Consider the following 24,900-nt stretch of genomic DNA (forward strand, 5'->3'; position numbering starts at 1 on the left):
ATGCAAAAATTCGTGCAAATCGAATGATTTTCAGGGGCACCATTTACATAAAATCGGACGAAAATATATATGGGAGCTATATATAAATCTGAACCGATTTTCACGAAATGAAAATTGAATGATTTTCAGGGGCACCATTTACATAAAATCGGACGAAAATATATATGGGAGCTATATCTAAATTTGAACCGATATATCTAAATTTGATTTCGATTTCAACCAAAATTCATGAAAATGGAATGATATATAGCGATTTTGGTGTGCCAATTATAGAGGCTTCGGTGCACCATTTACATATGGGAGCTATATCTAAATCTGAACCGATTTTCACGAAACTTTGCACACATTATTCTAGACTTAATTTAGTCCGCTTTGCCAAAATTCGTGCAAATCTAATGATTTTCAGGGGCATTTGGTGCACCATTTACCTAAAATCGGGCAAAACTATATATGAGAGCTATATCTAAATCTGAACCGATTTTCACGAAACATAGTATACATTATTCTTGACCTAATTCAGTATTCTATACCAAATTTCGTGCAAGTCGAAAGATAAATAGGGACTATTTACATTAAATCGGACACAAATATATATATGTGGGAGCTATATCTAAATCTGAACCTATTTTAATGAAACTTAGCACAATCATTCTTGGCTTAATTCAGTGCGCTATGCCAAAATTCGTGCAAATGGAATGATATATAGCAATTTTGGTGTGCCAATTATAGAGGCTTTAGTGCACCATTTACATAAAATCGGACGAAAATATGAGCATACATCATTCTTGACCTAATTTAGTAGGCTGTACCAAATTTCGTTCAAATCGAAAGATATATAGAGACCATTTACATTAAATCGGACAAAAATATATATGGGAGCTATATCTAAATCTGAACCGATTTTTATGAAACTTAGCGCATTCATTCTAATTCAGTACGCTATGCAAAAAAACTATCTAAATCTGAGTCGGTTTTCACGAAACTTAGCACACATCATTCTACGCTATGCCAAAATTCATGCAAATGGAATGATATATAGCAATTTTGGTGTGCCAATTATATAGGCTTTAGTGCACCATTTACATAAAATCGGACGAAAATATATATGGGAGCTATATCTAAATCTGAACCGATTTTCACGAAACTTTACACACATTATTCTAGACTTAATTCAGTCCGCTTTGCCAAAATTCGTGCAAATCGAATGATTTTCAGGGGTTTTGGTGCACCATTTACCTAAAATCGGACGAAAATATATATGGGAGCTATATCTAAATCTGAACCGATTTTCAAGAAACTTAGCATACATCATTCTTGACCTAATTTAGTAGGCTGTACCTAATTTCGAGCAAATCGAAAGATATATAGAGGCCATTTACATTAAATCGGACAAAAATATATATGGGAGCTATATCTAAATCTGAACCGATTTTTATGAAACTTTGCGCATTCATTCTAATTCTGTACGCTATGCCAAAATCTATCTAAATCTGAATCGTTTTTCACGAAACTTAGCACACATCATTCTACGCTATGCCAAAATTCATGCAAATGGAATGATATATAGCGATTTTGGTGTGCCAATTATAGAGGCTTCAGTGCACCATTTACATATGGGAGCTATATCTAAATCTGAACCGATTTTCACGAAATTTTGCACACACTATTCTAGACTTAATTTAGTCCGCTTTGCCAAAATTCGTGCAAAGCTAATGATTTTCAGGGGCTTTGGTGCACCATCGGGCAAAACTATATATGGGAACTATATCTAAATCTGAACCGATTTTCACGAAACATAGTATACATTATTCTTGACCTAATTCAGTATTCTATACCAAATTTCGTGCAAATCGAAAGATATATAGGGACTATTTACATTAAATCGGACACAAATATATATATGTGGGAGCTATATCTTAATCTGAACCTATTTTCATGAAACTTAGCACAATCATTCTTGACTTAATTCAGTACGCTATGCCAAAATTCGTGCAAATCGAATGATATATAGCGACTTTGGTGTACCAATTACCTAAAATCGGGCGAAACTATATATGGGAGCTATATTTAAATCTGAACCGATTTTCACGAAACTTAGCACACATTATTCTTGACCTAATTTAGTAGGCTATACCAAAAAATTTCGTGCAAATCGAAAGATATATAGGGACCATTGCAAATATGTGTACAGTACTAATTTGTGTATATAATCCAAATTATTTAAATCGCTTCGTGCTCAAATTTTACGAATTCTGTCATCAGTAATGTGTACAGTACTATTTTGTGTATAGAGTTCACGTTATTGAAATCTCTGCGTACTCGAATTGTACGAACTCTGTCATCAGTATCACTTTTTTGATTCAGATATTTCCATCTTTATCATTGTCATAAAAACAAATTGTGAATTGGCAACACCTACATAATTGTGGTTTGTGAACTTAGTAAACATCTGTGGTTTGTATATTTACTAACACTTTGCTATAATTGCCAATTCCAATTCTCTGCTATAATGGCCGATTCTGGTCTAAAAAGGGGGCAATTTGTATGGGGGCTACTGTTTCCCCTGCCCCATCAAAAAATTAAGTATCCTATGTTACCACAAATGTACTCAAAAATCGACTGTGAAAATTTCATGAAAATCCGTTCAGTAGTTTAGGAGTCTATAGCTAACACCTACCAAACAAACAAACTAACAAACAAACAGAAATTCATTTTTATATATATAGATAGAAGATAGAAGATAGATTGTATTATAATTTTTTTCAGAACCATGATTGTGGCCATCGCAATGATGTTTGGACGTTTGGGTGCCTTATCTGGTAATTTAATGTTTCCAGTGCTGGTCGAAATTGGTTGTATACCACCATTTATAATGGTGGGAGCTGTATTGATATGTAAGTCTTAAAAATAATATTTCAAATGTTGAAATATTTTTTAATAATATTCATTATTTTTCTCTCTCTCTATTTTACAGTTGCCAGTGCCCTATCCTGTATTCTACCGAAAAAATCTACCTTTACATAGAACAATTTTATTAGAAGAATTACAAAGTACTTAATCGATATATAGAAAAGTGTATTATAGAAAAATTGTAGTTATTGTTTAGAGAATGATTTAAATTTTCAAATGTGTTGTAAAAGGTTCTAGAAGAAAATGTATTCATCTCCAGGTTATATGTTTTTTGGAAATATACTTAATTTTTATTATTTTATTCAATTCACAAGTATTACAACAAATTACATGACAGACATATTTTAGTGTGTTGTCATAAAATTTCAATGTGATAGTTTTTATTCATCTTGTTAGCGTTGTAGATTATAAGAAGAGTTTGTTTTTAATTTTAGATATGTATGTATATTTTTTAATAAATATAATAATTGTAAATAAAAATATAATAATTTAATAAAAATACAAGGTTTTGTTATTTGTCATCTTTATGATTGCCGTAGTCAGCAAATAAATTCTGATTCTGAATTGTGCTTTTGGTTTCTTTTATGGTAGCTATTCCTTTTCATTCAAATTTAAATTTTTACTAATGTGTTTTTTCATTAGCTACATGTTGGGAATGATTTTTTATGTAAACCACATTTATGAGGGTATATAGCCTTTTGGTTCTGTTATGGTAGCTACTCCTTTCCATTCAAATTTGAGCAACCAGTGGTGTGAGCGTGCGATTTCATGCTCAATATAATTAAATCTGTACCGATTTGAACAAAACCTAATATTCTTATTATACCCTTCACCACTCTGTGGTACAGGGTATTATGTCTTTGTACATATGTTTGTAACAGGCAAAAGGAAACGAGATAGACGCAGGGTTCCTTTTGGGAATATGCATAGAGTCACTTTCTGAGTCGATTTATGCATGACCGTCCGTCCATCCGTCTGTCTGTCGATGTTAAATTGTAAACAAAGTACAGATCGCATTTATAATCCGAATTGGATGAAATTTGGAATAGGTCACTTATTTGGCCCAAGGACGAACCCATATATATTTTCGTCCGATTTAATGTAAACGGTCCCTATATATCTTTCGATTTACACGAAATTTAGTACAGCGTAATGAATTTGGTCGAGAATGATGTGTGTCAAGTTTCCTGAAAATCGGTTCAGATTTGGATATAGCTCCCATATATATTTTCGTCCGATTTAAGGTAAATGGTGTACAAAAGTCCCTATATATCTTTCGATTTGCACGAAATTTGGCACAGCGTAATGAATTAGGTCCAGAATGATGTGTGTTAAGTTTCGTGAAAATCGGTTCAGATTTGGATGTAGCTCCCATATATATTTTCGTCCGATTTTAGGTAAATTGTGCATCAAAGTCCCTTTATATGCTTCGATTTGCACAAAATTTGGCTTAGCGTACCAAGTTGAGTCTAGAATGATGAGTGGTGAGTTTCGGGAAAATCGGTCGAGATTTCGATATAGCTCCCATATATATGTTCGACCGATTGTATGTAAATGATGCACCAACGTCCCTATATATCCATCGATTTGCACGAAATTTGGCACAGCGTACTGAATTAAGTTAACGATGTGTGTTAAATTTGCGTGGAAGACGGTTCAGATTTAGATATAGCTCCCATATATATTTTTGTCCGATTTTCGGTAAATAGTGCACCAAGTCCCTTTGTATCCTTCGATTTGCACGAAATTTCGCATATCGTGCTGAATTAAGTCTAGAACAGTGTGTGTTAAATTTCGTGAAAATCGGTTCAGATTTAGATATAGCTCTCATATATATTTTCGACCGTTTTTATGTAAATGGTGCACCAAAGTCCCTATATATATCCGTCGATTTGCACAAAATTTGGCATGGCGTACTGAATTAAGTCTTGAAAGATGTGTGTTAATTTTCGTGGAAATCGGTTTAGATTTAGATATAGCTCCCACATATAGATTATATTTTTAATGTATCAATTTTGCTACAAATCGTTTTCCATAAATTTTCCCCATGTTACGCAGACGGCTCTAAATCTGCTCGAATGAAATTACAGTTAGGATAGGTTGGAGAAAGAGGGAACATAGACATGCAATTGTTAGGATACATATGTACAATATACCCAAAGTGGTGAAGGGTATCATATAGTCGGCCCAGTCCGACTTTACTACTTTCCTTACTGGTTCATCTTTATGATTGCCGTAGATCGTAAATAAATTCTGATACATTTATGTTGAATTCTCCTTTGGGCTCTGTTATGGTAGCTACTCCTTTCAATTTAAATGTATGCAACAGTGCCGTGTGCGTGCAAATAAAATTCCTGCCGAAAGAGGGACAACATCCCACTGAGATCCTTCCTCTCTATGTGGTTCTAAAGGTAGTATATATTTATACATATATATCTGTTTACAGTGACTCCAATAAATTATCAAAAATTGCATGAGGAATCACTTATTTTGTTACAACATTTGTTACATTATTTAACAACAACAATTCATTTAATGTTATATTAAATTTCCTTAAGTTATCTTCCATCCAATTGTCCAATTTTTGCACCATATCCTTGGATAACTCTTCCTTATAAGCATTCACCTTTCCTTTGCGTATAAAATTGAACCTAAGGAAATGTTACAAAAATTAATTATATGTAAGATATGTGGGTTAAAACGATGTGCTAGGCTTAATAAAAACCTCTGGCTTCCATACAGACCAATCGGTCTTAATAAAGAACTTTGGTCTCCATTTAATGGTCTATATGGAGATCTTTATAAAGAACTCTGATATGCATACAGACCAATTGGTCTTTATAAAGATCACTTGTCTAAATACAGACCAATTGGTCGTTATAAAGACCTCTGGTCTCCATACAGACCCACAGCCTTTGTAAAGACCTCTAGTCTCTATACAGTCCCATGGGTCATTATAAAGACCTCGGGTCTCTATAAAGCCTCATGGGTCTTTGTAAAAACCTGTGGTCTCATACAGCCCCATGGGTCTTTATAAAAACCCCTGGACTCATACATCCCCATGGGTCTTTATAAAAACCTCTGGTCTCTATACAGCCCCATGGGTCTTTATAAAGACTTCTGGTCTCTATACAGCCCCATCGGTATTTATAAAGACCTCTGGTCTCTATACAGCCCCATGGGTCTTAATAAAGATATCGTGTCTATATGCAGCACCATGGGTCTTTATATAGACCTCTGGTCTCTATACAGCCCCATGGGTCTTTCTGAAGACCTCTGGTCTATATACAGTCCCGTGGGTCATTATAAAGACATCTGGTGTTTATACAGCCCCATATGTCTTTGTAAAGACCTCTGGTGTCCGTACAGACCAATTAGTCTTTATAAAGACCTCTGGCCTCTACACAGCCCCATGGGTCTTTATAACTACCTCTGGTCTCCATACAGTCCAATGGATCTTTATAAAGATCTCTGGTCTCCATACTCTCTATACAGACCAATTGGTCTTTATAAAGACATCAGGTCTCCATAGAGAACAATTGGTCTTTATAAAGACCTCTAGGTCTCTATATAGGCCCCATGGGGTTTATAACGACCTCAAGTCTCTATATAGACCCATAGGTGTTTATAAAGAACTAAGATTTCATGGACCAGTCCTATGGGACTTTATAAACACCTGTGATCTGTATACATCCCCATGGGTCTTTATAAAGATCTCAGATCTCCACATAGCACTATGAGTTATATATTTATCCTAACGACTTACTCAGGTTTTCCAGATTCCATTCCGAATTTATTTCGTATCTGTTCATATTCCCATAAATGATTCGTTTTCGGATTCATTTTCATTTCATCGAATGATAAATGTTTAAGCATTCGCAACATTGTTTCATTATCAATAGTTCGATTCAGAAATCGGCAGACATCCAATATGACTTGACGTAAATCGCGTTTCATACGTTCAAAACTTGTGTAGAATATCCACGATTCATTACGTAATGAATAGAATTCGGTTAAATGTAAGAATTGCATATTCGAATCGCCATTTTCAATTTCTTCGCGGACGAAATTCTCAAGAGTTTGATTTTGAACAAAATCAATATTACGCATGTGATAATAATCGGAGACAAGGGCATCCTTTAAATTGCGCGCAACATAGACGATCTGAAATAATAAAAGATTTATTTAAAGTAATATCGTATTTAAGTTATATTTTTAATTCCTTACCTTTGCTTTTTTCTCCCATAATTGTCGTGGCAAAAGTGGCAAACACAAATGGGTCTTTATCAAACGAGGACGTTTCAGATTTTCTATGGGCTTAAATGCTGATTCCAAATCTTCATTTACCAAATAATCGAATCTAGACAGAATGAAAAATTCTTAAAACATTATCAAATACCAATCACCTATCACATCTCACTCTAAAAATGGTGAACGAATTTCCAAATGTTCCTCCGTAGCTGGAGCAAAATCAAAATCATTCAAGACCAACCACAACAACTCTTGCATCCATGTTGTACCACACTTGGGCAGTGTAACCAGCCAAACATCATCCTCGAATATCTCCAAGTTATGTACCTTATTTAAAAATTCTTCACTTACACCCCAATATTTGATTTCACGTTCTGGCCAATCTTTCGTTAATAAATTTGTTGGATAACTTGGAGGTTTGTATTTAACCGCTGATATTGTTGTAGAATTTATGCCGATAATGAAAATTTTTAAAATTATTAACAATGTTTTAATAATTTTCATTACGGAAGGCGTTATAACGAAATGCGTCATCTTAGAATACTGAACACTATTCTGATTTTGAGATTTGATGTTGTCGAATGCATTTTAAATGCCAACAATGTGTGCGATTAGAGTGAGAGACGGTATGTCTTGTATGACCACATAGGTCAATTGCTGAGCACTATCGCTATCAATTAATTTCTGTTTATATTCGCCGGTACTAGCTGAGCATCTACATTAGTCAAAAGCTTGTTTACACTAGCTCAATATTAAAACAAGTGAAATAAATATGAAATAATATTAAAACAAGTAAATAAATTCGGCCAAGCCAAATGTACGCATTCAAAATGAAACCTATAAAACTGTGCAACAAGATTTAGGATACCGTATATGGGGCTACCGGAAAAAGTGAACCTATATTTATAATTTTTTGGTGGATATTTTTAGTACCCAATAAGAACGCGCACAAGAACCCCAAAATATCGGAAAATTGGGGTACCCTTATATGGGGGCTATGCCTAAACGATATAGCCCATCTTCGAACTTGACCTGCCTGCAGAAAAATACAACTCTAGCTTCAATTCGTTTAGAGGCTATAGTGATAACAACAGACAGAATGACATTCTTAAATTGTCAATTATACGCTAATCAAGAATATACATTTATACTTTATTGGATTGGAAATGGTTATTTCGATGAGTTACGAACGGAAAAACAAACCTAATATGACCTAATGTGACTCTGGTCTCTTTATAAAGACCTCTGGTTTTCATATAGACCAATTGTTCTTTATAAAGACCTATGGTCTCCATACAGACCAATTGGTGTTTACAAATACCTCTGGTTTCCATACAGAACAATTGGCCTTATAAAGACCTCCAGCCTCTATACATACCAATTCGTAGTTATATAAATCTATGGTCTCTATACAGACTAATTGGTCTTTATGAAGACCTCCGGTCTCTATACAGAGCAATTCCTAGGTATTTAACCTACAGATTCAATACAGAACCAGTAAGGAAAGTAGTAAACCACTTTGGATATATTGCGCATATGTATCCTTACATTTGCATGTCAATGTTCCCTCGAAGGAACTTACGCATGTCATTCTGGGCAGATTTAGTGTCGTCTGCGAACCATGAGACAAATTTATGGAAAACGATTTGAAGCAAAATTGATACACGCCATTCGGTACGCCGCACTGCTAAACATTTAATTTCAATCAGACAACCGTTCGAAATACTTATGGAAGCTATGGCTGCTTCTGCACCAATTTCAACAAAATGCAATAACGCCATTCAAGTCTCAATTTGATACATTGTTCAAAATTTCTTATTAATCGGACAAACATTAGGATGACATTAGGAGAGCCATTTATATTAAATCTGACGAAAATATATGAATATGTGAGAGCTATATAGAAATCTGAACCGATCCCAAACTTACTACACATCATTCTAAACACAATTCAGTACGCTATGACAAATTTCGTGCAAATCCAAGAATATGTAGGGACTTTGGTGCACCATTTACATAAAATCGAACGAAAATATATATGGGAGCTATATCTAAATCTAAACTGATTTTCAGGAAACTTAACACACATCATTCTATACCTAATTCATTACGCTGTGCCAAATTTCGTGCAAATCGAAAGATATACAGGGACTTTGGAGCCCCATTTACCTAAAATCGGACGAAAATATTTATGGAAGCTATATCAAAATCTAAACCTTTTTTTCTAAATTTCAATAGGGTTCGTCTTTGGATCAAATAAATGAGCTGTGCCAAATTTCATCCGATTCGAATCATAAATGCGACCTGCATTTTGTTGCATGGACAGGCGGACGGACATGCATAAATCGACTTAGAAAGTGATTCTATTCATATTTTCAAAAGGAATCATGTGTCTATCTCGTTTCCTTTTGCCTGTTATAAACATATGCACAAAGACATAATACCCTGTACCACAGTGTTGTGAATGGTATAAAATGAGTGCGAACCCCAAAGTACCGAATATTGGTATTTATAAGACCAATTGGCCTTATAAAAACCTTGGTGTCCATACAGAACAATTGGTCTTTATGAAGACCTCCTATATCTATACAGAGCAATTGGTAGGTCTTTAACTTACAGCTTCAATACAGAAAAATACCAAAATATAATGAACAAAAACAACGGTTAGTTAAATATAAAAATTGTAATTTTAATCATCGAAGAAGTAGTTCAATTTTAACAATAAGTAATTTTTTTTCCAAATGATACATTATTTCCTCCATTGCAAAAGTTATACAGCCGAAGATAGAAACAAATACCCAAACTAAAAACATGTTCATTTTCTTTTTTTGTTTCAATTTTATATATCATATTACTTTGACACTTGCATAGAAATGTTTTCAGCACATTACTATCATGATTATTGCCATTATTTATGTTTACTATCATCTACATTATGTATTTTACATTTAATCTTTATACACAATTTATATTATTAAAAAAAAAAATATTGTTTTCAGTACTTGAACATACATACACTTGCAATAATGGCAAGTTTTGTTGTTATTATTTCTTTTTCTTTTTAGTATAGAAATATATCTAAATTATAATAAAATTACAAAAAAAATAATGGTTGTTAACCTATGTATATCTACTAATAACTAATGTCAGAACATATGCCCAACCACACCTGAGGTTATTCCATGCTATCAATAACACTGCACATAATACGATCCAGTTGATTGACCGCATCCGATTTATTGTTATTACTTGAATCTTGCGAATCAATTTCCATTTTTATATCACTATCGCTCATATCGTCATCTGTGATTTCGGGCAGGTCACTAAAAGCCGTATTGATAATATCACAAACCCGTTCCAGGTGCTTTTCGAAACGTGTTGTCGTCTCCACTCGTTGACGTTTTTGTGTTTCCATCATAACGCGAAGCGTTTCACGGGCCTGATGGGGCCGAAATTCATTGAGCAAATGATGCATATGGACAAACAATAAACTCAAATCATCAATCTGAAAAAGGGAAATACATTAAAGTTTAGTTCTAGTCTGGAAATCCCACCATACCATACCTTTTCTGTTCTTCGCGGACTATCCGGATATTGTATCAGCAAATCGATTAAATCCAAAAAGTTCACAAACAACGAATGATTTAGCTTTTTCAGCTCTTTTCTTCTATCGAAATGCAGTGGTATGAGTCGTTTGATGTTCTGTGATTCCAGGGAGCGTATCATCTCCTCATTGTTATACTGAATACCGAACATACTGTAGCCATCTGGAATGGGTGGTGGTGGTCTTGGTGCTCTATTGCGTCTGATATTCTCCTCCGAAAAAAGATTTATGTATTGAGATGGTGGCAGAGGTAAACTCATCACCTGTGACTCCTGCTGGGCCATGTTACTGCAAGTTTATCTCTCCTTCTGCAACGCTTAATTTGTTATTGTATCTTTTATATTTTGTTATTGAATGATTGGCGATAAACTAATATAGGAAACAATTAATATTTAATATTATAATTTTTTATTATATTTATATTAATATTATAATTAATATTTCAACACGACAAACGACAACAAAACGCGTCACCTTCCTCCGACTGCAGAAATGTTGAAAAACGTTCCACCGCTTACGAATGGGATGGGAAAGTCAAAATGCCCGGTAAAGAAGAAGTCAAAAAAGAAGACGGAAAGTTACGAATGAGGTGGGATGGAGACTAAAAAGGAGTTGCATTGTTTACGAATGAGGTTTAAGGAAAGGATGAACTAGTTCATTGAATGACACTTCGTTTTGTTATTCACTATAACATGATAACACATTGTTCTATGGACTATAAAATAAGAGAATTTACGTTCTAGTTTACACCCTACTGGATTTAATAAATGGATAGTTTAAAAAGTATAATAAATAATAAACTGAGTGTGAAATTGGAAAATTTTGCCACTTGTTTAGTAGGGGAACATAATTACCTTACATAAAATCACACATATAGATATTTGTAATATATTAAAATTAAAATATTAAATTAAAATGATTGCACTTATCTGGTTCGTGCACCTTCTTAAATTTTAATTTATGCTGTTTTAAAATCGATGATTTGTATAGATTCTGAATGATTTCCATATAATAGATATAATAGACCCAACTTTACATGTGATGTGACAAGTAGACATCTGTATGAATGTACCCATGGTACAATTATTCAAGGTAGGCCATAGCAACCTATACATTACAATTTACTAATCAAAATGTATTCTTCTTATTCTCTCGTTAAACAGACATTTACGGATTATATATCAAATTTTTCCTTATAATATTTCAAAAAATTGGCAGCATTGCACATCGAATTCAAGTAAAATCTAGACATCAGCTGTTCTAAATGTACTACCTATTCATTGTGCTATGGTCCTAGCCGAACTATTCAAACTAATAGTACATTTCTTGGTACAATTATACAAGGTAACTGCAATACTCAGCTGATTTGATTGTATCGTAATATTCGCGTCAATTTCGATATGACATTTTTGATTTATGTAGAACAATACAATTTGAGCTTTACAAAATATAGGAAACCAGAAAAAAATACAAGCTGTCCTACCTTGTATTATTGTACCAAGAACCATATTAAAAGTGTCCGATACTTCAATGTTAAAAAAAAAAACTTCAACCGGTCGAAAACGTTATGTTCAAAAATGGACCTATATTGAATATTTTCGCAAAGTTTGCATTTCCCCATCTTAAAAGTATCGAAAATGGGGTGGGATTTTTACACCCTTCACCACACTTTGGTACAGGAAAGGAATGGCAAAAGGAAACGAGATAAACGCATGGTTCCTTTCGAGAATATGCATTGAGTCACATTCTGAGTCGATGTATGCATGTCCGTCTATCTGTCATAGGTCACTTATTTGGCCCAAGGACGAACCCTATTGAAATCGGTTCAGATTTAGATATAGCTCACATGTATATATATATAGTCCGTATATATCTTTCGACTTGAACAATATTTGGCACAGCCTACTGAATTATGTCTAGAATGATGTGTGCTAAGTTTCGTAAAAATCGCTTCAGATTTAGATATAGCTCCCATACATATTTTCGTCCGATTTTAGGTAAATGGTGCACCAAAGTCCCTATATATATATATATATATTATTTGCACGAAATTTGGCATACTGTACTGAATTAGGTCTAGAAAGGAGTGTGTTAAATTTCGTGAAAATCGGTTCAGATGTACATATAGCTCCCATGTATATTTTCGTCCGATTTAATGAAAATGGTCCTTGTCTTGAGAGAAATTTCAGCAACATGAATTGGTGTGATTTTAAACGACGGTGCTATATTACCTTTTAGGCGCTGTAAAATGCGTGGAGATTAATATTAAAGCGGGATGGACAGTACTGTAACAAATAGTATAAGAATGATAAATGTGCTGGCGAGACCTGCAGATTCTGAAAAAAGTGTTAATTACATTAAATATCTTTATGGTATATTCTCTTAAAGGAGTTCCGTGTAATCTAAGATTTAATCATACAACAGGCATTTACCTGCCGGAATATAGAATACCTTTTTACTACCCATTTGGCAGTACTAATAAAACCCACCGTTTATTATCCCATTTCCAAGAAACAAAGGATAAAATTTAATTTAAATTCTAATAGGATATGCATTTCCTCACATATTCGAATGTTGAAATGCAGCATTTCAAACCGGAATTCGTAGTTGCAGTTGTGTTGGTGTGAATGCGTGCATGTGTAACTGTTCAAAATAAACTCACCAAGCCCAGGGTTGTATTCGCCGCAAAACACGTGAATGCCATAGCGTGGCATCTCTCTGAACTCGACGAGAAATAACGAGTACGAGTAGTTGTGTGTTGAGCGTCAACGAGTAAATATGTGGAAAGAGAAAAATAAAGCCCTGAATACATGAATACCAGATCAAAACAGAAAGGATAAAATGTTGTTTTTTTATTGTAAAAAGTTTAATTTTAATATGTAAGTGAAAATTTATCAATGAAAATTACAACAACAAATAATTAAAAGAAATGTAATACCAACAATGCAATAAATGCTTGAAAAATGCGGTGAAAAAAATAAATGATACAGTTGAGTTGGTTTACTACTCACACACAAACATGCAATCAGCAAGAAGGGGCGATACAACAAATGGAAATACTATTAAAGAATGATAAAATAAATAATTAAGTAAATATTGAAAACAAAACTTGGCACAGCAACACGAGAATACAAATCGAGGAAAATACAGGAATACAAAATGAAAATGTTTTTTAAAAATTAAAAAGGCGGGCAAGTTTTTAGTTTTGTGGACAGCTAAGTGAACAGTGATTTTATATAGATTTTTTTGGCGGACACCTAGTATTTACAGAAGGATAATAATGGGTAAGTGTGTGTGTGTGTTTTTTTATATTTAATTCACCTTTGGAATACCATGAGTTTTCTCGATGGGGGTTGGAGGTACAGTCCAACAAATGCACAACACCGTAACAGAATATTATGCCCACAAACACACATCAATAATGAAAACAAGTGCGTGTTTATAGGTGAATATTTCGGTGCATATGTGTGTGTGTGTTCATTATGTTTGTGTACGACCCTTTACCTCCTCAATGATAATCATGACGACCACGATGATGATTTCATAAAAAATGAAAAAAAATAACTTTACAACATTGTATTTACATTTAATCTCTATGTGTGTTTGTTTGTTCGTTTCTTTTTTGTTTTCTGTTTGTACAACAACAGCTAACATTAACAACAATAATCTACTGAATGACATTCTGCGCTCCGCCGATAAGCATCCCAATTCAAAAGTATCCAAGCTAATACGTACCGTAGAAGAGGAGCCATCACAAAAGAATATTGTATTGCTATTAATTGAATTATCCGAACATGCAGAATATTCAACAGATTTCAATATTTCTCTAAGATATGTAAGTAATTGTCAGCTAGTCATCAAATTTTTAGCATTTTTATAAAAAAAAATCTTGTTTTTTTTCTTTTTAGTATTTGGATTTGTTTGAACGTCTAGGGATTGATCGTGATCTAGTTCTTAATGAAGCCGGTCTTTTATTGGTTAATTCATCAAAGATTTATTCGAAGCGTGTTGATTACGTTCAGAGTTTGGTGGAGCGTCAAATATTAACATTATCGAATGCTGATCAGGAAATACAACAACAAAGGGAACAGTAAGTACAAAAAATTGTTGGTGGTCTTTAGTGTGTGGTGTGTGTTTATGCATGTTTGTTTTGTATACAATGTTATCACCGGCTTTTCTTTGCATTGTTTATCATCATTGCTTTATAAGTATTAAGTATTATTGTTTATACTTCCAATTAATTGTGTAAGAGGATGATGCTATATAAACAATATTAACTTAATCATTGGCATGTAAATAATAACCAGTTTCAATTTCCTCTCAAATTTTTGTAATTTATAATGGTCAGAAAAACGATATTGACAATTTAGCGACCTATCATTACTGGGTAAGGTCATGATAATCGAAATCAACTCATTTACAATCCTCCACACATACAAAAAAAATCAAACCTCATCTTAAAATCCGACTCTGTGTCTTTTCGGAAGTTCAATTTGATTCCTTTGTATAATCCGTTATTAATTGCAATATTAATTTTTACTGGCTAAGGTCAGGATAATCGAAGTAAAATCATTTACAATTCTTGATATATTCTAAAAAAAAGAAACATCAGATAGACACTAATGGAACACATCGAAATATCAATAATCAATTATCATCCCCATATAAGCATCCCAATATTCCGTATTTTGGAAATATATAATACTTTTTTTCAACGGGATTTGCCTGTCGGTTGTCAATTTCTCGGGCTTTGGAATTGTTTAATAAATAAATTGAGTAGCAGATCTTCATTCCAAAAATGTAGAATGTGGTCCTCCTTTTTGTGATAGTCTTAAAAAATCAACGTCTAAAGACGTTTGAATCCTTCATAAATACGTTAAAAATCCACGCCTGTAGCCGTGTGGATCCCTATTCTATAAAAATACTCGTTTAAATCCACTGGAAATTGGGCCTTTAAAATCCACACGTATATAAAAAACGCACTTATAACCGTTAAATTCTCTAGAAATTGGACCTTTAAAATCCACGCCATTAAAAATATCCTATAAAAATGCACTTATAACCCTTAAAATCTCTAGAAATTGGACCATCCATGCCTATAGCCGTGTGGAGCCTTCAAAAAATATTCTACAAAAATCCACGCCTATATCCGAGTAGATCCTTCAAAAATATTCAATAAAAATCCACGCCTATAGCCGTGTAGATCCTTCAAAAATATTCTATTGGAGCCTTCAAAAAATATTCAATAAAAATCCACGCCTATAGCCGTGTAGATCCTTCAAAAATATTCTATAAAAATCCACGCCGAAAGTCACTCCCGAAATTATATTATAAACTCCAATCTTAAGAGTGCACACCTATAGCCATGAAGATCCTTCAAAATTGTTTCTTTAAAAATCCACGCCTATAGCCGTAGGGAGCCTTCAAAAATAATCAATAAAAATCCATCCAATCTATAGCTGAATGTATCCTTCAAACATATTATATAAAAATCCATGCCTAATGCCATTTAAATACTCACGAAATTATTATTTTAAACTCCAATCTTGGTGCTGTGTAAATCCTTCCAAAAAATGTCTTTAAAAATCCACGCCTTGTGTGTCCTTCTAAAATTATTTTTTATTAAAATTACAATTAAATGTTTTTTATGTTCTTTTCGTCCAGAAATGAAAAGGAATCTGCCGAAGAAACAGCCACAACATCCGCCGAGAAACCCAAACGTGGTCGTAAACGAGCTCTCGATGCACCCAAAATTGTTTCTTTAAAAATCCACGCCTATAGCCGTAGGGAGCCTTCAAAAATAATCAATAAAAATCCATCCAATCTATAGCTGAATGTATCCTTCAAACATATTATATAAAAATCCATGCCTAATGCCATTTAAATACTCACGAAATTATTATTTTAAACTCCAATCTTGGTGCTGTGTAAATCCTTCCAAAAAATGTCTTTAAAAATCCACGCCTTGTGTGTCCTTCTAAAATTATTTTTTATTAAAATTACAATTAAATGTTTTTTATGTTCTTTTCGTCCAGAAATGAAAAGGAATCTGCCGAAGAAACAGCCACAACATCCGCCGAGAAACCCAAACGTGGTCGTAAACGAGCTCTCGATGCACCCACCGATCCATATGAAGTACAATTGGAACCAAAAAAATTCAAAAAGATGAGCGAAGAGAAACGTTTTGCACCACCAAAAACCCCCACAAAATTGAAATCCCTACCGCGTAACATTGAAATGGAACAACAAATACACCCGGCCGGTTGGTTGCATGCAACAATTTATGATTTGGAAAATGAAGAAGAAGTCGATACGAAAAGGAATTACAAACTCTTTACATATCACATTGAACATCGTTATAACACCCTTGTGCCCGACATTAATTTCCGTTTACATTTCAAAGTTAAAGATTATCTCGATGCTCAGGCGGAAGAAGAAACGACGGATGATATGGATAGTGCGGAATATCAGAGGAATCAAGAATGGCCACCTCTCTCCGAAGAATATGTACAAAAATATATTAATTTAGAAAATCGTGTTCTACAATTGGAGATTGATCCTACGTGGAAGAGTCCAAAAAGGACCAAAAATGCGCCGAATTTGAATAAAAGTGGAACGGAAGAAATACCTGCCAGTATGGAAAATTCACTGCTGGATTTGATGAATACAAGTAATGGCGCTATAAATGATGTTTCAAGTATAAATGATTCCGGAGTTGGTTCAAGTATCATGGAAAGTACGGCAAATTCAAGTCATTTCGAAAACACCACCATGAACACAAGCCATGAAACTTCGCTCAATAACAGTTCTTTGGCGGAAGGTGAAGGAGATAAAACCGCAAATGCATCACAATTACAGGAAAATGAATCAGGGCTAGGGGAAAGTTTATTGGATCAAACAAATAATTGTAATGAAACAATACCCGCTGGAGAGAAGTCTCAGGAAGAGATAAATACTGCGATGGATGATGAAAACAAGAAAACATTACCCCTGGATGAATCGGCAACGGAAGAATCAGTGGCGACGGATACAGCACCAACTACCAATGACAACGGAGATAGTGAAAATCAAACAGAAAAAAATAGTGGCGAAACGACAATAAATGAAAGCGGTGTACAGGGTACAAATGAAGAAATTACAAATCCAGCGGAGGCTACAGAACAGTCATCTAATGAAGAACCTACGCTTACATTGAGTAATGGTGTTGATGTTACAACAGAAGATAAAGATAAAAATGATTCGGCGGAAACGTCTGATAAACAAACTTGTGCTGAGGAAACTAATGATAACACCGTTATTAGTATGGAAAAGGAAGCAAGTGATGAACCCAAGTCAAATGAAGGTGGCGGTGAATTGGAAAAACAAGCTGAAGAATCAACAACAGCCACAGAAACAGACAAATCACAAGAAGCTTCAGTTGACAATGCAACAAAAGAAAAAGAAGGTTTCATTGAATTGGAAGTTCATGTAATGAATGACAATGAAAATGGTAATTAAAATAATACATTTCATTTAAAAACACCTATTTATACACACTTGTAGCGTTGTTAGTCCTTCACAAAAATTTACTGTAAATATTACGCATATTGTCGTATGGGTTGCTCAAAGAATATTGTTTAAAAATGCCTTAAAAATTCACGCCCATTGACGAGTGAATTCTTCAAAAATATTTAAAAATTTATAAAAAAAAATATTCCTAAAAAATCCTCGCCTATAGCCCTGACGATCCGCAAACTTATCCTTTAAAATTAGCAGTGTAGATCCACCAATGTACCCATAAAAATATTCTTAAAAATATCCAATCCAAAATAGCCCAGTGGACCTTTCACCTTTTCTATAGCCCTGTAGGTCAATCAAAAAATAATCTTTAAAAATCCACGACTATAGCCCTGTAGATCTTTCAAAAAATAATCTATAAAAATTCACGCCTATAGCCCTGTAGATTAATCAAAAAATAATCTATAAAAATTCACGCCTATAGCCCTACGGATCTTTCAAAAAATAATCTTTAAAAATCCACGCCTATATACCTACGGATCTTTTATAAAATAATCTTTAAAAATCCAAGCCTATAGCCCTGTGGATCTTTCATAAAATATTGTTTAAAAATTCACGACTATAGTTGTGTGGATCCCCCATAAAATATTCTATAAATCTATGAATCCTTCGAAAATAATTACAGAGACTTTCGATGTGTACCATTTTTATACCCTTCACCACACTGTGGTACAGGGTATTATGTCTTTGTGCATATGTTTGTAACAGGCAAAAATAATCGAGATAGACCCATGGTTCCTTTTGAGAATATGCATAGAATCACTTTCTAAGTCGATTTATGCATGTCCGTCCGTCTGTCTGTCCATGTTAAATTGTAAACAAAGTACAGGTCGCATTTATGATCCGAATTGGATGAAATTTGGCATAGGTCACTTATTCGGCCCAAGGACGAACCCTATTGAAATTGGGAAAAATCGGTTCAGATTTAGATATAGCTCCCATATATATATTTAACCGATTTAATGTAAACGGTCCCTATATATCTTTCGATTTGCACGAAATTTGGTACAGGATAATCATTTAGGCCTATAATGATGTCTGCCAATTTTCGTGAAAATCGGTCTAGATTTAGATGTAGCTCCCATATATTGTTTCGTCCGATTTCATGTAAATGGTGCCCCAAAGTCCCTATTTATCTTTTGATTTGCACGAAATTTGGCATAACGTACTGAATTAAGCTTAGAGTGATGTCTGCCAAGTTTCGTGAAAATCGGTCCAGATTTAGATATAGCTCCCATATATAGTTTCGTCCGATTTCATACAAATGGTGCCCCAAAGTCCCTATATATCTTTTGATTTGCACGAAATTTGGCATAAAGTACTGAATTAAGCCTAGAGTGATGTCTGCCAAGAAAATCGGTCCAGATTTAGATATAGCTCCCATATACAGTTTCGTCCGATTACATGTAAATGGTGCACCAAAGTCCCTATATATCCTTCGATTTGCACGAAATGTGGCATAACGTACTGAATTGAGTCTAGAATGATGCCTGCCAAGTTTCGTGAAAATAGGTCAAGATTTAGATATATCTTTCATATATAGTTTCGTCCGATTTCATGTAAATGGTATCCCAAAGTCCCTATATATCTTTTGATTTGCACGAAATTTGGTACAGCCTAATCATTTAGGCCTAGAATGATGTCTGCCAAGTTTCGTGAAAATAGGTCAAGATTTACATATAGCTCCCATATATAGTTTCGTCCGATTTCATGTAAATGGTGCACCAAAGTCCCTTTATATCCTTCGATTTGCACGAAATTTGGCATAACGTACTGAATTGAGTCTAGAATGATGTCTGCCAAGTTTCGAGAAAATCAGTCCAGATTTCTATATAGCTCCCACATATAGTTTCGTCCGATTTCATGTAAATGTTGCACCAAAGTCCCTATATATCTTTCGTTTTGCACAAAATTTGGCATAACGTACTGAATTGAGCCTTGAGTGATGTCTGCGTTGTTTCGTGAAAATCGGTCCAGATTTAGATATAGCTCCCTTTTATTATAGATTGATTTTAATTAATTGATGCACCAAGAACCAATAGGAACAAAACGTTCTGAAATTAGTATAACGTATCCTGTGACAAGTTTGTTTGAAATCGCTTAATATTTGGATAGAGCTTCCATATATATTTTCGCCCGATTTCAAGTAAATTGGGCATCAAACTCCTCATGTTAGTCAGTTTGACATCAAATTTTGCACAACGTACAAAATTGAGCATAGAATTATGTAGTTGCGTTTTCTAGAAGTACAGACATAGCCCAACGGATGACCCATTTATATTTATTTGAAGTCGATTTACATACTTTATGGATAGATCTACGTAGATTCACATTTAGATAAATATCACATATTTTATTTCATCCAATTTCATGCTAATAGTCCTGTTTAATATACCCATAGTGGTGAAGGGTATCATATAGTCGGCCCCGTCCGACTTTACTACTTTCCTTACTGGTCTTATTTAAATTCCGTTTATTTTTGGTTTTTCCAGAGCCCTCTGAACGATTGCAAATACAAATTCCCAATACCGATGATGAAGGTGTACATTTATCTGATGTATACGAAGGTGACCTACACATGTTAACACCGAATGCAACAAATAAAGATGTAACCATCCATTTGAATGATGAACTGCGACAAGCTCTAGAAATGCAAGAACATTTCTCGCAAGAAACCTATAAAGTACCTGTGATAGAACAACCGAAAGAACATCCAATTGTTTGTAATATTTTCAAATTGCCTCCAAAACTTCTAAGAAGAAAAGTACTCTTTAAATTGGGACCTGAAATGGATTTATATTTGAAAGCGGTAAGTCATCATGACCTGGACAAGTTATAATACCAATATTAATGCTACTTTTTCTTCTTATTCTTTTTTTATTTTAGCGCTCACTGAAACCATCAAGACCTCCTCCCAACCCCCGTGAATATAAAATAAGCAAAAATCAATTGTTGGCATTTTCACTCAACAACACCGATATGTCTGGCATTTTAGACACACCACCGAATAGTCCTGGTCACCAATCGGAATTTTTTGGATTTACCGACGATGATGATGATGAAACCACATGTGCAGAATTTTATGGTTTCACCGAGGATGAACAACACAAATTGGTGATAAGTCCACATCGTTTAAGTCGTGATTCGGGTGTCGGTGTTGAGGCGTCAATTTTAACGCCCGAAAAAGAAACGCTGACAACAATTTTTGAAGAAAATCCTCCCACCACAGATGTAAATAGTTGCAAATTGAATTTAAACAGTGCCTTAGATAAAGAATCAACCGAAGATATCTTAAATGATTTATCCGAATCGATAAGAACAGCCTTAGAGGCTGAAATACAAAGTGATACAATAGAAAATAATAGTAATAAGGAATCTGAGGAGGTTCAAAAAGAAGCACAAAAGATTGGCGAGGGAAGTGAACAGCCAGCATCTATAGAGGAGTCAACGGAAGAAACTAAAACTCTTTATGAAAATGAAGGTGGAGAAAACTGTGCGGACAATAGTTCAAAAGAAAATGAAACAACATCAAGTGACCAAGAAGCGGCACAAACGTCTTCCATGGAGGAGGAAAATAAAGGAAATGTTGGTGGAGCAGAAAGTGAATCAACACCTGCTACAGAAAATCAAATAGAATCTTCAGAAACCATTTGTGTTCCTGTAATAGAAGTAAAAGAATGGTCGAATGTCGATAGTGAAAATAATTCTAACGGCATAGAACACGCTCCTAGTGGGACTGAAGGAAATAATGAAACAGATTCTGCTATTCCAGCTTTAGAGCCAACTATTGTTGATGATAATAGCCAGGAGGATAATGCCTTATTGGATTTGGATTTACAGGGTACAAAAACAAAGGTATGTATTTGAGTTTTATATCATCAATATAATTTGAATGTTTCAAGAATTTGGGATATGGTACGGAACATAAAAGTCAAACGTAATGTATTGTGTAGCTTCTTTGGAATTGTTAACGAAAATTTGATATCCCTCACTACTATCTTAAACATAATTGAGTGTAACATTCGGCAGCTTTTTCAAGTCGTTTGTGCAAGCCTCTACTATGTGCAAAAGGTATGAAGGAGGAAGATTGTCCTCATGGTGTGTGGAGAGTTATGCGGCTCAGTAGCTACTATTGGACCATCTTGATATTAGTGTTTGAAGTGGTTAGGGTGAGGCAATTTAAATAAGAGTAGGGTATGATAGTGTTGTCGGTGTCGATTTCGGTGTGTGTATAGTATTTGTGAATGTTGTCCATAGTCGAGTCATGGAAAAAAAAAGTACACTAGAACCCCTGCCCCAGCGCCTTCCTCTGCGTACGTCCCTGTTGGACCATATGAATGCGGCTTTTCACTCTGCGCCAAAAGACCCACGACACATTTCAGCTATTCGTCTAATATAAAAAAACCCGCATTCGACAGCCCTATACGTTCAGAGGACTTTCAAGACATGTCTGCGTTCGGCAAAATTTATACGGCTATGCAGGATAACTTTAATTGGCACAAGGGTCAGCAGATAATGTCGTAAAGGACCTCTCGGAGCCTTTCAATACGGAACGAGTATTCAGACAAGGTGACAGTTTGTCTTGTGATCTTTTTAACATCCCGCTGGAAAAGATCGGAGAAGAATTGTGTTGGCCAACATATGCTACTATGGTGATGCTACGGCAGAACTGTAAGACAACTTGTACGCGAAGAGACTATGTGAGTAAATGAATGAATGTTCTTGTATTAGTGTGTTGCAAGAAACAATGATGTCAGATTTATGCTGATTGACAGGGTTACCCTAACATGAATCAAAGCAGCTTCTTATTACAATTCTTTTATTTCTCCATCATGATCGAAACTTTTTAGGCAGATTATTTTACTACATATTTGGAAAAAAATAACTCATTTCTTCCTTTTCTCCTATTTCAGATTCAACAGTGGCATGAACATCTACGACCAATTTTAGCCAAATCAAGAGAGCGTCATCATTTCGATGTTTTTCAATTGGGTACCGAAATCATCGAGACAATACAAACCACAAATTGCACAAATGATGAACCAAAATTCACCAACGCTAAGCCAGAGGCTAGTTTCGATGATATTATGGAAAATAAGGATAGATCATATGTATCACGATATTTCTTATCCACACTATTGTTGGCGAATCAAAGTAATGTTAATATTATGGTTGAAAATAAATCGAGTGAAAGTCCTTCGGCATGGTCGGATATTAAATTGAAATTGTTGAGTACAAAACGTCATACAGTGGCCATTGAAGATAATATTGGTATGATAACAACAACAGCAACGTCAGCTAATAATAAACGTAAACAGACCGCTGCTGAAGAACAAGAACAAACGCAACAACAAATAAAGAAAAAGAAAGTCAAATCAAAACCACAAAGGATTGAGGCGTCCGACAACGATTATGATGATGAGACGGACGATGAACCTTTGGTTAGCCTGAAATCAACACCTTCGAAACGACGTTCCAAAGAATCTCCAAGTCGCCAACAAGAAAAGAAATTCAAGGGTCTAACATCATCCCCAGCCACAGCCGCAACATTTATAACAACGGATACAAGTACACCGCAAGCTACGAGACCTAAGGAAATGCTAATAATTAGCCAGGAAATTTTGTCACCCGTCACGGAATTACCCAGTACCAGCGGACAGGCGGCGGCGCTGGCCGCCCAACATCAAGTAAATTTAAATAATATTCGTGTTAAACTGCAACCCATTGAGAAAATACCCCAACAGGGAGATGATTATGATTCGGGTGTTTTCTCATTGAGTGAAAGCTCAATGTCATGATGTTGATAATGATTTTTTTCGTTCAATACTTATGTGTTTATAATTTACGTTTAATTACTATGTAATATTAGAATGTTTCGTAAATATGTGTGTATGGTACAAATAATTTTCAGTTTTATTTTTTAAATAATTTTAAGTTTTTTTTTCGAAATGCTGTCGTGTTTAGATTAGGTAATTTTTATTGTTAGAATTTGAAAGCAACCAAAATTTCCTAAGTCCTGATTTATATTAGGCGAGTTTTCTTGCGTCAATTTTTATCGTTCTCTTTTGAACTTGCTTTATGCGTCTATACAAGGCAATTCGGTTTCCAAAATATTTTTTTATTTGTTGTTTTTTTACATTTAAATATATATAAAATGTCAACAAATACGAAATACACAAAACGAATTGCCAGAAAATTGTCGGTACGAGCAATTTTTTTTTCATTTCTATTCCCCTTGCCCCCCTCTCCTACAAACAAAGACTTGCCGCAAATAAACTCGCCTAATCTAAATTGGGACTAATATAAATCAAAACACAGAGTTTAAACTCGCCGGGAATTTTTGTATAATCATGTTTCGTTTGTTTTTCATTTTGTAACTATTTTTATAAGTTATACAATTAAGTTTTTAGCTTAGATTTTTTCTTTGTAAAGCAATTTAATTTTAATTATTAATCGTAATTATTGTATAAGAAAGGTGTATTGTTTTAGTAACACATATTTTAGTTTTATGTTTCTTTAATATTAATTTTAATATTTTTTTTATATATTATTCATGTAATATATAAATATTCCCACTG

The 24,900-nt window shown here is 34.3% G+C and overlaps 3 protein-coding genes across 3 annotated transcripts; 1 reads left to right on the forward strand and 2 right to left on the reverse strand.

Annotated features, from left to right (window-relative positions):
- Positions 1 to 5,395: 5,395 nt before the first annotated feature.
- On the reverse strand, positions 5,396 to 6,942 carry LOC133324666 (amine sulfotransferase-like). Its single transcript, XM_061533509.1, has 2 exons — positions 6,677 to 6,942; positions 5,396 to 5,561 (listed from the first exon to the last, which is right to left on the reverse strand). The coding sequence occupies exons 1-2, from the start codon at positions 6,940 to 6,942 to the stop codon at positions 5,396 to 5,398; spliced, it is 432 nt and encodes a 143-aa protein (XP_061389493.1).
- Positions 6,943 to 10,251: 3,309 nt separating this feature from the next.
- On the reverse strand, positions 10,252 to 11,059 carry LOC133324663 (mediator of RNA polymerase II transcription subunit 7). The gene is made up of 2 exons (XM_061533507.1): positions 10,726 to 11,059; positions 10,252 to 10,666 (listed from the first exon to the last, which is right to left on the reverse strand). Exons 1-2 carry the CDS (start codon positions 11,047 to 11,049, stop codon positions 10,337 to 10,339), a joined length of 654 nt encoding a protein of 217 aa, XP_061389491.1. The 5' UTR covers positions 11,050 to 11,059; the 3' UTR covers positions 10,252 to 10,336.
- Positions 11,060 to 14,045: 2,986 nt separating this feature from the next.
- LOC133324667 (uncharacterized) lies at positions 14,046 to 24,120 on the forward strand. Its single transcript, XM_061533510.1, is given in 7 exon segments — positions 14,046 to 14,049; positions 14,401 to 14,600; positions 14,674 to 14,889; positions 16,847 to 18,254; positions 20,815 to 21,131; positions 21,209 to 22,177; positions 23,236 to 24,120. Coding segments are annotated over 7 exon segments (3,999 nt in total).
- Positions 24,121 to 24,900: the final 780 nt, after the last annotated feature.

This window comes from Musca vetustissima, unplaced genomic scaffold (genome assembly GCF_032173495.1).
Source record: "Musca vetustissima isolate MV318-11 ecotype Yass unplaced genomic scaffold, APGP_CSIRO_Mvet_v1 utg63189, whole genome shotgun sequence".
Classification (NCBI taxonomy): domain Eukaryota; kingdom Metazoa; phylum Arthropoda; class Insecta; order Diptera; family Muscidae; genus Musca; species Musca vetustissima.

Excerpts from the sequence above, each read along its gene's own strand:
- LOC133324663 (XM_061533507.1), bottom strand. The coding sequence starts at position 11,049 with ATGGCCCAGCAGGAGTCACAGGTGATGAGTTTACCTCTGCCACCATCT. Across the intron at positions 10,667-10,725 it reads GTCCGCGAAGAACAGAAAAG|ATTGATGATTTGAGTTTATT; the intron begins GTATGGTATGGT and ends TCCCTTTTTCAG.
- LOC133324666 (XM_061533509.1), bottom strand. The coding sequence starts at position 6,942 with ATGCAATTCTTACATTTAACCGAATTCTATTCATTACGTAATGAATCG. Across the intron at positions 5,562-6,676 it reads ATGGAATCTGGAAAACCTGA|GTTCAATTTTATACGCAAAG; the intron begins GTAAGTCGTTAG and ends ACATTTCCTTAG.